This window comes from Syngnathoides biaculeatus, chromosome 12 (genome assembly GCF_019802595.1).
Source record: "Syngnathoides biaculeatus isolate LvHL_M chromosome 12, ASM1980259v1, whole genome shotgun sequence".
NCBI lineage: Eukaryota > Metazoa > Chordata > Actinopteri > Syngnathiformes > Syngnathidae > Syngnathoides > Syngnathoides biaculeatus.
Window position 1 is genome coordinate 2,477,299 of NC_084651.1, and position 15,030 is coordinate 2,492,328.

Below are 15,030 nucleotides of genomic sequence, written 5' to 3' on the forward strand. Positions count from 1 at the left end.
TTTATCTCTCTCTCTTTTTTTTTTTTATCGGCGACCGCTAGCTTGGCGCGACTGCTTTGTGAGTCAGTAAACTGCAAAACATTTTGCTCTCTAGCTTCTGCGTGCCAAATTACCGTTAGCTCTTGATTTATTTGCGTTATTATTTTTTTTTTACAAGAGTTATATTTTGCTGTTCCTCTCACGGAGCATTGTTGCACCGGTTTGCTTCAACATATTAATTTGCTAGCTAGTTAGTCAAATTATGGCAGTAATCTGTTTTCCATCTTTCCCATCAAAAAGTTGAAAGCTGACTGCAGTTGGTGTTCATGACGTCGACCAATGTTCGTGTTGACGCACTCATTTCAACAAACTCAAACCCCATTTAATGTGTATTATTTTTCTTGCGTGACACCTCTTTCCGAACTGATGTTATACACGTTCCTTTTATTGACATTGAAAGTTCTCCGCCCACTACTTATACAATGTTGCACACGTCACCAGACATATTTGTTTATCATTCAATTAATAGTATTTTTGCTTTATATACTTGAGTATATTTGGCTTTTGTATTGTTATTCGTGTGGTCTTTTGTAGCACCAAGGGCAATTTAGTACTGTACCGTAATTTCAATCCTCTGTATGTGTTATGCATATTGAAAAATTGGAAGATATTCTCAGATGAACCCTGAACTGGTTGCCAGCCAATCGCAGGGCACATCGAGACAAACAGCAATAGTCACAATCACACCTAGGGGCAATTTAGAATGTCCAATTAATATATCGGAAATTCCGCTTACTATTGTTTAAAAAAATACAAATATTGGTGCAAAAAATACTGAACGTCTGTAATGAATTTTGCTTTTCAGCACCATAATAGAGATCAGCAAGTGGAACAAAAAGTGCTGAAACATTCAACACTTGGACACGTGCATTCAAAGGCTCAAAATAAAGTTCACCTGTAAAGTTGTTAATATATTTTACGACTATCCAGAAATGTCACCCATAAGCTCAAAACATTTTGAGTAGTTTATGTGAGCACATATTGTTTCATTCAACACCTGAATGTTTTTTTTTTTCCCAGCACCTTTTGTCAACTCTTGTCCGACATCTCGAATATGGATGCAGAAATGGATTCTCAGAGGAGGTAAATAAAAAAGCTGACATTTTACTGTTTGTGCTCTGCTTATTCCTTTTTTTGTTGTTGTTTTTTTGTACGTGTCCCAGCGTGACTGGCGATAGCCAATCTGATGGCGGATCGGCTGAGCTCGTCTGCAGAACCCAAGAAGGAGGCTGTTTTCTACAAGGAGACACCGATTCTCAAAATTTAATGGACTGCGGGTCTTTAAGTGAGCTCAGCGAGCCTCCACTTGTGAGCATTTCAGGTAGTCCAGGCCCTGCGCAGTGTCCTAATGGACAAAAATCCAAGAGGCCCGGTTCTCCCGGGCCTCACCCCGTGAAAACCACCCAGGTCGCCGATCCCAGACCGGCCTGCCACGTCAGTCCGAGGAAGGGCCCGTTGTCCGACGACGTGGAGATGCAAAGTCCCGTCGGTCAAACGTTGCTCGTCAACAGCTTGGAAGAAGACGGCAGCGCTTGTGGAAAAGAGCGCGGCGAGACTCGGAGAGACAAATCTCGCCGCTTTGTTTCAGAGGCTGACTGCGAACGTTCGGCCTTGGGAGCTGGCGACGCCGTGGCGGCGGACTGTAGCGACCTATCCGATTTAAGACAGGAGTTGATTACCGACCAGTCGGGTCCCCCTTGTGAAAGGTATTTGGAATTCGTTTTCCATCAGGATCAGGATTAGGATTAGAGTTATAAAGCGGTGGAACATTTTCAGATTTCAGGAAAGGTTTCTTTCCTGATAAAGGCTGATAAAGCGTTGGCCTCACAATTTTGAGGTCCCGGGTTCAATCCCGGACCCGCCTGTGTGGAGTTTGCATGTTGTCCGTGTGCCTGCGTGGGTTTCCTCCGGGCACTCCGGTTTCCTCCCACATTCCAAAAACACGCAACATTAATTGGACACTCTAAATTGCCCCGAGGTGTGATTGTGAGTGTGGCTGTGTGTCTCCATGTGCCCTGCAATTGGCTGGTGACCAGTTCGGGGTGTACCCCGCCTCCTGCCCGTTGACACCTGGGATAGGCTCCAGCACTCCCTTCGAACTTTGTGAGGATAAGTAGCTAAGAAGATGGATGGATGGAGGAAAGTTTCCACTAAATGACATTTGCATGTAAGTTAACCGGGGAGTTTTGGAAATACTGTGCGGTGAACCCCCACTTATTCCAAATTTGCCTTTTGCCAGTTTTGTAAAATAATTTTTTTAGGGTCGTGGGAACCTTCATCCATTTTCTGAGCTGAACCTATCGTCCTTCATTATCTGCAAATTTTGTCAAGTCACTGTTTTCGTGCTCAGACTAAAGCCTTCAAAGTGTAGTGTTGGCGCCATCTAGTGGAACCTTGCTTGTATTGTTTTGATTTATTACTTGAGTCCATCCATCCATTTTCTTTGCCACTTATCCTCACAAGGGTCGCGGGGAGTGCTGGAGCCTATCCAAGCTATCAACAGGGAGGAGGCAGCCAACTGCAGGGCACATGGAGACAAACAGCCGCACTCACAATCACACCTAGGGGCAATTTAGAGTGTCCAATTCATGTTGCGTGTTTTCGGGATGTGGGAGGAAACCGGAGTGCCCGGAGTAAAACCCACGCAGGCACGGGGAGAACGTGCAAACTCCACACACAGGCGGGGCCGGGATTGAACTCAGGTTACCATCTGATCCACCGTGCCGCACTCATCGCTTGTGTTTTCTTGGAAAACGGATAGATGGATGTTTTGAGATGTCCCGAATTGTCGGGACTTCTTGAATGCACATTGCAAATCCTGAAAAGTGCAAATTTCTGCTGCACTTCCAACAAAGCTACTAAAAAAGTAAATGTGTACTCTGCTGTTACACTTTACCTGTATAGCATAACATTTATTATATGATCCCGTGTAAATTCCAAAAAGCGAGTTGAATTACTGAATACCAATTTTATAAGAGTGCATATTTGTTTGCCCGTGCCATCTCCATTCATACTCGGTTGTTATTTACGCTCGTTTGCTAGCTGATACTATCGAAGAGCCTCACGCGGAGGCCATTAAAGTACGTTAACTGCTTTTTTATTTCCCTTGACTTCACTCAAGTAGCACCGTATCCAAAGCTTGCTCGTACCTCAAATTTTGCCTCACGACAGGTACCCCTGTACTTGGATGAAATTTTTAGTCTGCATTGTGGTAAAAATCAGTTTTCCCCAACTATTCTAAGTTCCGTTTTAAGAGTCAACCATCAACTTTGCACATTGCTGATGCATTTCTGTTAAAGTTGACGAGTTTTGCAAGACTACGACTACTTGATGATGAATTCCGGCGACCAGCACCTGCAACGCCACGCTCCTCTCTTGTGCTTGTCTTTGCAGCATCCCCTCCCCTGTGCGCGACGTGACCCGAAGGTGGCTCGGGACCCCGATAGATGAGCTCAACAGGATGCCCCAGTGCGCTCCCCCCTTGTCTCACCTGAAAGTCACCCCTAGCCACACCGTCACAGTTCGGGTGAGGGAACCATTTCTTCTTTTCTGCGTGTGGAACCATCCTGACAAAAACATGCTGGGAAAGAACTACAGAATCCGAAAAGTACACTGCGCTATAGAGCTCGTGCACTTACGTCACTGGTCATATTGCCGGTCAAACAACAGACAATGACGCTGAGACAAAATGAAAACGTCTTATAGCACGACGCCCAGAGTTTTGTCCGATAGCGTTAAACATTTAGAAGGTGATAATAAACGAAGGTACGCGGAAAAATGAGAAACTCTTGGCATAGAGGACCCATATTTAATGCCGAAGTTTTCGCTGATAAGAAATTGGACTGTTAATTCGCTTCCGCGTGTCTTGGACAACTGGATATACGCATGTATCTGCTGAGTAAGTTGTCGAGATTTACACAAAAGAGTTTGGGCGCATACAAATGCTGTCGTCAATCAGGAATAAATCCGACATGGTGACAGGTTGGCGGTTCGTGAACGCGGAAGCGTATTCGGCCACACGTTAACCTTTGCCGGAATCCATCGATCTTTTCAGGTATTATTCAATACAAATGCCAATATTTAAGTAAATGACTGCTGGTTTTACACAAACTCGCATTCGTTAAGTATGATTGGGGGGGAAAAAAAAGAAAGAGGACGGCGGCGTCTCCGCAGAACGTAAACGGAAGCGATTGTGGCCGCACGTTAACCTCTCTGCTGCGACAGACATTTTCTTTTCTTTTTTTAAATACACATTGTTCTCAAATGAGCCAACTTGGCATTATAAATACTTGTTGGTTATTTGAGATTGAGAAGAATAATTCCTACCTGAAATGAAGCGATCACCACACGGGTGTGTGTGTGTATTTTGGTTGGGCACCATCCGTCACGTTTAATTGCCGAAATCCATCAATATTTTCCGTATATTTTCATCTGGTATCCATGGAATGATCTCTTTGAATATCTGTCTCATCTGTTGTGACGACCAACGGCACCACAGGTTCTCGGGAAATTTGAAAAATCTGCTCCGGTTCAACGGCCCCCGCAGTGCAGAGCAGCTAGGTTTGACCTGCAACATGGCGCCGTGCAAACGGTGACGTCACGTGGGCGAGCTCGATTGAAACCGGTTGGCGCGTTTATTCAGGATCTTACCAGACTGCTCATCGTGTGCCGCGAGCCCGCCGGCCACCCGTTCATGTTTTAACGGCTCTGCAACGACCGCGGCGTGAGAATTCATCACGTTTGTTCTGTCCCCGTTCCAGACAGATCTCCTCAGAGAGGGGGAGGTGCCCGTCCCGTACCCCGGCAAGTTCAAAGACGTGTGGGATGACGTGTCCGTCAAAATGCCTTGCTCTGAGAAGAATCTGTTTCCGGTGGAGACGGAGGTCAAACATGCACGCCGACTCTCGATCCCAGCGCAAACGTCGAGTTGGGAGTCGTAACGCTGATCGCTAAAAATAATGTCTCGTAGGATGGAGGCGGTGTCCAGAGTCGCTGGGAGTTAATCCACTCGGCCTTGCAAGGGGGGTTCAAAAGTTCTCTGGATGTGAGGGTAAGCCACATTTCTGGAGATCATCTGGCCTAAAATAGGCAAAAAATTTTAAAAAAGTGGCACATTCCGGTGAATCTTGAAAGCTAGAATTTCATACAAAGGTCCATTTATTTCCATTGTTCCATTCAAAATGTAAAAGTCATGTTTTATGGGTTCTGGAATGTGTAATTAGGGTCTGTAGCAGGTAAAAATGTCCTTTCAGAGCGGGAATATCTTTTTGAGTGTACCGGGAGTAAATCTTGTTTCGAACAGTTATGTAAAACGTGAGAAACAACAAACACGATGAATCTATTGTCTCGAGTTAACCTTTGTGGAACACCAAGACTCAAAAAAAAAAAAAAAAAAAAAGAGAAAAAAAATACACAATTTTTTGAAAGCACAATCATATTTTTAATTGATAGTCTTATGAATAAAAAACACCTTTATGTTACATTATAATTTCTTGTGATGACAATTTTTTGGGGGAGGGGTGAAGTATGATCATCAAACTATTAATTGTATCCATATATTTTCGATGCATCTGTACACACGACTTGCATTCATATCTTTCATTTTCTCACTTACATACCCAAACTTCGCTATACTGTGCAGTATTATTTTATGTCTTAATTTATAAAAGAAAGCAGCGCACTCGGGTCGGGGAATCTCCTTCTTGATTTTCAATTGCTGCGTTCTCACCAAGTTACCTTAAACTATGTTTTAATATATCTTGAATGTATAAATGTGTTTTTCTATATTGTTAAAGCAGGTGAGATCCACCATATTGTGATGATCATTTTCCCACACACGATGTCTGGCATCCTTTTCACAAGTGCCACCGTCATCCACTGGGTGGCAGTGTTTGCAAAAATAACACGTTACAATTTGCATCTGGTCCTTTTTTAATTTTTTTTTTTACTCCAGCGCATTCTAAACAGTGATTTCCAACCTTTATAGAGCCAAGGCACATATTTTACCATTGGAAAAAATCCCACGGCACACCAACAAAAGTAAATGGATCGATTAATTACTGTATATACTTCCTGCCATCTAATAGAAGAGGATTTTTTTTTTTTGTTCTGTCTGTCATTGTTCCTCACTGGCATAAATAGACGAATAGAGATACATTATTTCTTGGAAATGTTTTTTTTTTTTTTTTTTTTTAGCAATTACATAAAATTGTATAACTTCCCACGGCACACTATTTGGGAACCATGTTCTATAGAAATAGAGCTTCTGCTCAATTCGGTGTGCTTGTGTATGATTCATAACTGATTTCTTTTCATTAGGATGCCATCTTGAGATACAACACAGCGCACGCAAAGAAATGGGACTTCACCGCCCTCAACCTTCTTTGCACAGAGGTGAGCTGCACATGCAGTACACGTACTGTACTGTAGTACCTTGTGACGTGGAACGAAGTGGTCTGGAAATCATTACCATAGAAAAAAAATTCCCGCCATTTTTTTCTTTAATATCCTATGTGTTTCAACCCAAATTCATGTTTTGATGTTTTAAAGAAGAGCTGCACTGCTATTTGGTCACATTATCAATACTAGCAAATGCATTGATTGCAACGTTGATTGGCTTTGCCTATTACAAAGGCTTTACGAGCTACCAAATATGCAAATCATTTTTTCGTCATAGTTTCCAGGACAGTTGCTGTGATTTAAAGTTTGGTTATCCTCAAGGAAATGTTAGTACCTGCAATTTTGAGCAGCATTGAATACATTTCAACATCCATTCTGATTTTTTTTATTTTTTTTAAACACTTGCCCGCTGCTAAATATAGATCATTTCAAATGTTCTTTTTTTTTTTTTTTCATTATTATTTCTACTCCACGGACTGATGTCTCCTTGCGAGGCAGCGCTTGCGCGATCGATCGGCTGTGTGAGCTTCTTTATTACTTCATCCAATTTAATTAAAAGCCCCCCCCCCAAAAAGATGCTAAGTAAGCCCATCAAGAGTAGAAGATGCCCTTCCACTGACTGTCCTCGTTCCAATGGAAGGGAGGATTTTCATTTGTGTTACATAAAAAAAAAAAAATGCTGCTAAGACATTTTGCAAAAAGCGTACGGGTGAAGGTTTAACTATAAAATCACAAGTGAACGCACAAAACTGCTTTTTTGAGTACAGTACATGTATTGCTCTCAGTTTAATTAAAAGTGCAATATATGTCGTATTTTCTAGGCAAAAAAAACCAACAATTTTTTAATCAATTTAGCTGAGCAATATTGCAGGTTTTCACCAATTGTGATTGGTTCAGTTTGCAGCATTCAGTTTATTAATTTGGGCAGAATCATTTTCCAGACGCACCCGTGTTCCAGCTCCCCCCGATTGACACTCCCCCATGGCGGTAGGAGAGGACGAGATAAATTAATGGAATGGAAAAAAAGAAAAGAGCGATACAAATCGGGATGTGTCTGTAAATTGTCGCCGCGTTTCGCTCCTTCCGAACGAAATTGACGCTGTCACTTTCTGATGGAGGATGGAAGCGGTCCAGGGATGAGTACAGCCCATGCCCCGGGGGAGCACGCGGCGAACATTTGCGTATTGTCAAGCATTTGACACTTCATCGTCATCCTGGCTCTATCCATTCATTTTTCTTCGCCGCTTATCCTCACGAGGGTCGCAGGGAGTCCTGGAGCCCATCCCAGCTGTCAACGGGCACTACGCCTTGAACTGGTCGCCAGCCAACCGCAGGGCACATAGAGACGATCACACCTAGGGGCAATTGAGAGTGTCCAATTAATGTTGCGTGTTTTTGGGATGTGGGAGGAAACCGGAGTGCCCACCCGGAGAAAACCCACGCGGGCGCGGCAAATTTATTTTTTATAGCACATTTCGTGCACAAGGTAACTCAATGTGCTTTACATGATTAAAGCCATTTAAAAACAAAAACTGAAAACATTTAAAACGGCATTAAAAACAATAAAAATGACAAAATATTTTTAAAAAAGACAATTAAAACCACATAGTGCAGGTAATATGATCATAAAATGGATATATTCTAAAAAGCATGAGGGGAAAAAAAGAAGAGTTTTTAATCTAGATTTAAAAAAACATTCACATGCAAGCTCCACACAGAAGGGGGGCAGGATCGGACCCGGGACCTCAGAACTGTGAGGCCAACGCTTTACCAGCTGATCCACCGGGCCGTCCCATTCTGCACTTGAAATTACATATTGAAATCATGATTGTAACACAATATTGGTTGAGCACTCTCAAAGTGTCAAGAGTTTTGAATTGTTTACAGCAATATCTGGAAAATTTGGCTTTTTCTGCCCTTTTTTTTTTCTTCTTGTGGACAAACAACACGAAGACAAGTGCAAAAATTGATGGTTGGATTTACCAAGCAGATTTGATATCATGCGGCCACGTCCCAAAAACACGCAACATTAATTGGACACTTTAAATTGCCCCTAGGTGTGATTGTGCCCTGCGATTGACTGGCGACCAGTCTAGGGTGTACCCCGCCTCTTGCCCGTTGACAGCTGGGAAAGGCTCCAGCGCTCCCCGCGACTCTCGTGAGGATGAGCGGCGAAGAAAACGGCTGGATGGATTTCCTATCAAGCAGCACCAAAAAAGATGATCCAAGTGTAATCGTGAGCGCCGGTCTTGTAACCCCCGAGCGTAGCCGTTTATGGTCAGCTGCTATAACTGTGCGGGGAAATCATATTTTTACCGTCATGCCGCCACATCCTCCAACCTACCACCTATTAGTCCCGCGAGAGCGTTTTATGATGCCCGCCAGCTCGTTACTTCTGACAGCGTTTAGTCAAGACTCGCTGCCACATAAACGCTCCGTGAACAAATTGCCGGCTGGAAACTCGGGCGTTGCGAATGAAGCCACCCTGCCGCACGCCATTTGCATTTTCTCCAGAAGGTCCATTTAATCAGCTGCCTCGCGTACCTTGACGGAAGAAGGCGAGAGAGATTGACGACGGTGACATTTGAAGCCAATACGCTCATAAGCGATGGCGCCGTAACTCTGGCCGTACGACGGAGTAAGTGTTGTTTATTTTGGAGGGAATTGCTGAGGCAAGCTGGAGGCTGAAGTGTGGGCCCGCTTTTACAGTGGCGGGCCCGCGACTTCCCCCCAGCCCCACCGAGAGGCCGTTCCATTTTGTGGAACTCCTCCCGGACGTGTTGACGGACGTACACGTGGGCTTTCGTCTCCCTTATTCCTTCAGTGGGTTACTTCTACCCTGGGGGTCTTCCTACCCGGGGAACATGAGCGGAATACAACTCATTAAAAGGAAATGTTTGGTACTCATCGTGACTTTTCACATTTCTAGCAGCTCGTCAGAATTTTTTTTTTTTTTTAATTTCCAAAAGCCCATCAAAGTCTAGGTTGGTAGCTCTTAATTCACTGATCAAGTGAGGGATGACTGTAAAGTCTTCCCGATACCTGAACTACTTCACTGACTTCGCAGGATCTCTAAAGTCGGCCTGTAACGTAAACTGCTGTTATTGTTATTGACATTTTGTCCACTGAGCTTTTTCCTGCTCTTATATTGGCTCGTTACCAATGTTCCCTCGAAGCTGCGCAACTGCGCATTTGCGCACTTGTCGCACAGTCTCGGCGCAGAGGAAAACAGATTCAGCGCAGTGAACACAACACCACACCACACTGCCTCTAACAAAGAGGTGTTGCTCGGCCACACACTTTACTTCTTACCTTACCTGACACCGCCCAACCCTCCATTTTAAAGGGGCACACTCATAATTACAAACATCGGGGTATGTGAATAATAGAAGAAAAAATGGTGAAAGGTCCTGTCTGAAGCCCAAGTAGAAAGTACAGGATGAGATGGTGTATAATGTTAAAATTCCACCTCAGCACAGCCTGATCCAGGATGAAAGCACAGACGATGCATTACCCAAAAAGCTAATTCTGTATTTTAAATATAGGCGGCAACGTAACATTAAACCTTAAAACTGTTTGGGAACATCAATCAGCTTTCAACGTGCATGCGAAAGATATTCTGCAAGCAATGATACAGTTTTACAGCGAGGAAAAACAGGCGGGGATGTCATTGTGGAAAAAAAAGAAACAAATTTATAATTTACAGTTAATAGTTGGCTTGGTATGTATTTTTATTGTGATTTATTTTTTTGATTGTTGACATTTTCAGTGTAAATTTGCAAAAATACAAAATGGTTGTTCAAAATGTTCTGATGGGAATGTAATCTGATCCGTTTAATGAGCCAGTATCTTCAATGGATGCCACTGATTGACCACAGTGCCTACGTCTGATGTTGCTCACAGTGGTCAAAGGGGGCGCTCACGGCCTTTGTGTGTTTGCTCAGACGCGTGAAAAAATTAGAGGGAACATTGGTGGTTACCAAGGATTGTTTTTCAAACTATGATTTTTTTTTTTTTTTTCATCAACTATGTGGTTTCTTCCTGGGTGATTAAAAGAAAAAAAAATCTCTTTTCAAAAAAGTGAAGGATTTGTACTTTCAACATTGCTCAAAAGCAATTACATTTATTGGAATAGGATTCATTCAGTAATAGAAACATATCTGATGAAGTTCAAAGTATATTAGCTACATGAACATTGTTTGCCAGACCAGGAATTTCATGTATGCAGTAAGTAGTAAGTGATTTGTGCTTATTTTCTTCATACTATATGAATATAAAAATGTCATGCAAGCTAACGCTGAAATGCGCAACAGGTCGTGTTCAAAGAAAAATTCCATTTAACGACCTGAACCTCTTTCATCCCGCAGTGTCTGGAGCATTGCGAGGTTCAGCACCTTTACGAGGTCGTGCTGCCTGCCATGGTCAAGCTGGCACTCAGTGCGCCACGCCTCTGCACGATGGTACGTACGACAGTGTTGTACTTGCGACTTTAACAGGCAGGGGTGTCGAACTCGTTTTTGTCGCGGGCCACATTGTAGCTACGATTTCCCTCAGAGGGAAACTATAGAAATCCTGATTCGCCTCATCCTATTTATTACACGTGAAATTCATGAACTAGTTTTGGAATCAGCAATCGAGCGCGATGGGTTTTTCAACCATTGTTCACGTCTGGTAACACAAAAATGCTTATAATATCTCGGCGTTATCATTAATGATGTATGACAATTTGAAATGTTGGGACATATTTTCACAAGAATCATTGATTTTGATACAGACAATTTGCCTTCGCGGGCCACATAAAATAAAGTAGCGGGACAGATTTCTCCCCCAGGCCTTGAGTTTGACACCCGTGTAATAGAGGAACAAATACTGTCAAATCACCAACTTGATCTTCAGTGGAGATCAGATCAAATTATATATTATTAATACATTATATTGAATGAAAATCTATTTTTGAACAATTCTACAGGCAGAAAATGATTCACGTTTATTTCATTTGGGAAATTTTGAGGTCCGGTCTTGGTCACAGAACCAATTAAAAATGGGCAATGGACCGCTTTATCATGTGGGAATTGCGCAATGCTATTCCAGACATTCTGCCCTGTTTTAATCGAGGCAAGAGTTTTTTTCTGTTACTGATGGAAATCAAAGTTGAAATATGTAATCTCACATTCTGTAGGAATTTCACCTGCACTTCACCACAGGAACGAACCCCCCCTTTTCCCACTCTTTGTTAATCCAGTTTCTCTCTGTCTCTGCTTTGTAGTGCACGAGAAAGCCTCGGGCCAGATGTTCAGCCTCGTGTTATTGGAGCTTGTATTGATCTGATAACTCGTGCGGCCTTGGGAGGCTCTTTATCTCTAATCAACCAAGTTACAGTGGTGCCTTGGTTCTCGAACACAATCCGTTCGAAAACCAAAGCACATTTTCCCATTACAATGAATGGAAAATGCAATAATGTGTTCCAAGCCTAAAACAAACTTTTTTTTAAGCATTTTTTTAGCAATGCAAAACAACAGATTCAAATGAAACAAAACAAAACAAAAAAAGCAATGCAAAACAACAGTTTCAAATGTCTTTGGTGGGGGTGACTCACCCCTTTTTCCACAAAGAGTGAATGTAATGTTTGTTCCTGCCACCTTTTGAGCACCTTCCTGAAGTAGCTCATAACAACGTCATTGAAATTTTGCGGTGCTCTGCAACATTCAGATTCAACATTATATCGTAGTATTATTCGGCCCCTTTATATATATATATATATATATATATATATATATATATATATAATATACACACACACACACACACATACAGTGGTGCCTTGGTTCTCGAACACAATCAGTTCCAGAAGGCTGGTTGGAAAAACAAAACGTTTGAAAACCAAAGCGCGTTTTCCCATTCCAATGAATGGAAAATGAAATAATGCGTTCCAAGCCTGAAAAAAAAAGTTTTTTAAGCATTTTTTTTTTTTTGCAATGCAAAACAACAGTTTCAAATGTCTTTGGCGGGGGTGACTTGCCCCTTTTTCAACAAAGAGCGAATCTAATGTTTGTTTCTGCCATCTTTTGAGCACCTTCCTGAAGTGGCTCATAACAACGTCATTGAAATTTTGCGGTGCTCCGCAACATTCAGATTCAACATTATTCGGCCCCATTACTTTCAGTGCAGCAAACTCATTCCAGAAGTTCAGTGAGGATCTCGGAATGATCCGATGTTGACTGATGATGATAAATAGAACCTGCCTGTGTGTCATCAAGTCTCCGTATAGATGCACCTGCTCTGTGATAGTCTCGGGGTTCTGTTTAAAGTGCAGAGACCATCATGAAGACCGAGGAACACACCAGCCATGTCCGAGATAGCCTAATTGCAGCAAAAGGTGGCGCTACAAATTATTAATGCAAGGGGGCTGGATAATATCGCATGCCCCACTTTTGAGGTTTTTATTTGTTAAAAAAAGTTTAAAATATACAATAAATTTTGTTCCACTTCACGATTGTGTCCAACTTGTTGTTGATTCTTGACAGAAAAAAAAAAATTATATCTTTATGTTTGGAGCCTGAAATGTGAAGAAAGGTTGAAAAGTTTCAAGGGGGGGGGGGCGAATACTTTCACAAGGCACTGTAATTCTCTACCCCAGTTAGTTGTATTACCCACGTTATCACACACTTCACACTTTTTATGTTTTACGTGGTCATAATCCTCACAGTCTCCCTTTTTTGTGCCTTCCCCAGCCAATCCCCCTGCTGAAGTCACGGATGAACCATTCCCTGACGATGTCTCAGGAGCAGATTGCCTGCCTGCTGGCAAACGCCTTCTTCTGCACGTTCCCGCGGCGCAACTCCCGCAAATCGGAGTACTGCAACTACCCCGAGATCAACTTCTACAGGTGACGGAGGCATTTTGCACAAAGCCGAGCGTATCCCTCGAATTCTTCGCCGAATCCCCTCGTGAGCCTTTAAAGTAGGACGATGAGAAGGTCTTTTTAATTCTGACATACTCTTTTCTGTATTTGGGATTAATGTGATCATTTTCTGCTTCGTATTTATTAGACTTTGAATAGGTTAAAGTTTAAAAAAACGCTTAATGTGTTCATGAGTTAATCAATTTTGCTGTGACGTACCGGTGAGCTTCACGCACTCCACTGCTACATGACAGCAGCAAATTTCACTGCAAAGTGTGAAAGTTGAGAAAACTGTTATGTTTATTGCTACGACCGGTAAAAAATTACCTTAAAGCTAAACATAAAACCGCAAATTACACATTGGGAATATAACCAAACCACTTTGTTTGTAGAAAGACCACTAGCATAATGCTAACAAATAATGGGAAATCCCACAAATGGGCTAACAAAACTAGCATCTAACTTGGGGTAGTTATAACCCTTTTAAAAAAAAAAAAGGATATTTGAACATAAAGGGTGCATTGACACATACAGATGCCGTATATAACATTAATGACTGTATTATAGATGTTTATATTATACTGCCCACGTGTGGCTAAAACACACACACACCAGGAGGAGCAGCATAATCTCAACTGAATTAAAGCAAGCAATCATTATTCAAAACCATTTAAATTGTTTACATTTCATACAATAATGTCATTAGTGTATGTTTCAATGAAGTACAATACTGTAGCGTGCTACGGGTATTTCTTTCATTCAAAAACACATTGGAAATTTTGGCGGGACCGGAACAGATTAATGCCGTTTTGATTCATTTCAATGGGGAAAGTTGATTTTGTGACACAAATCATTCCAGTTACGAGTGTCGTCGGGGAACATTTTTAAATTGTCAGTCAAGGTGCCGCTACAGACTATTTACAGAGAGCGATCTAATTTCCAAAAGGGGGCACTAACGTCTTAATAAAAGCGTCCTCTGGTATTCATTTCACAACTATGTTTAATATTACCCCACAGTGACAAATAACATCTGCTCTTATTTCAGCAGCCTCCCCTTCAGTTTTCTAAGTTGTGCATAGTTTGGGGGAAAAGGACTGCGGGTCCCCGTTTAACCTCAAGCGTCGGTCTCGATACTTGTGTGGGAGTCCAGAGTCTCTGGTCATTACGGCATCTGGAAAGTGTAACTGGATGGAAATTATTTTGAAGGTGCACTCGTATTTGGTTTTTATTTTGAAGTTTTAAAAAAATAGATGGGGTGTTTTTTTTTTTTTTTTTTTTTTTTAAATGTCAGTAATATGATATATTATACACAAGCAAGAATGTCTCAAGACATGATTATGTTGGGAAGGGGGTGCTTGGTAGTTATGGTTGTTATAATCACATTTGAATATCCCCTGTCTTATTATACTGTATTTACAGTCAGCGACTTACATACTGGACATAGAGCAGGTTTCGCTTCAACTCAATTTCCCCTCGCGTCTTTGAGGAGCCGTCTCTTCGTTAGTAACACGGTTACTAACATCCGGTCTGCATGTCTGACAAACATGAAACGTTCCATCCTGCTGTTAAGTGACATCTCAGACACGATGGAAACCTAAAATTCCACAATTTGACAAAAAGTCACAGGAAAAATTTGCCTCGACGTCCAAAACAGGTGTCAGACCTCTCAGTTCAGAGTATGAAGGCAATTT

The 15,030-nt window shown here is 42.1% G+C and overlaps 1 protein-coding gene across 3 annotated transcripts in view; it reads left to right on the forward strand.

Moving 5' to 3' along the window:
- The window catches only part of parga (poly (ADP-ribose) glycohydrolase a), a 33,182-nt gene that overhangs the window by 84 nt on the left and 18,068 nt on the right, over nucleotides 1-15,030 (forward strand). The window contains exons 1-9 of one of the 3 annotated variants that reach the window (XM_061838021.1): nucleotides 59-936; nucleotides 1,060-1,122; nucleotides 1,203-1,745; nucleotides 3,433-3,565; nucleotides 4,800-4,922; nucleotides 5,009-5,089; nucleotides 6,358-6,432; nucleotides 10,806-10,898; nucleotides 13,170-13,324. In XM_061838021.1, the coding sequence (XP_061694005.1) occupies nucleotides 827-936; nucleotides 1,060-1,122; nucleotides 1,203-1,745; nucleotides 3,433-3,565; nucleotides 4,800-4,922; nucleotides 5,009-5,089; nucleotides 6,358-6,432; nucleotides 10,806-10,898; nucleotides 13,170-13,324 (1,376 nt within the window). In that variant the 5' untranslated portion in view covers nucleotides 59-826. Of the gene's footprint in view, nucleotides 1-58; nucleotides 937-1,059; nucleotides 1,123-1,202; nucleotides 1,746-3,432; nucleotides 3,566-4,799; nucleotides 4,923-5,008; nucleotides 5,090-6,357; nucleotides 6,433-10,805; nucleotides 10,899-13,169; nucleotides 13,325-15,030 lie in introns of those variants that run through there. The other 2 variants (XM_061838023.1, XM_061838024.1) reach the window with 2 other exon arrangements.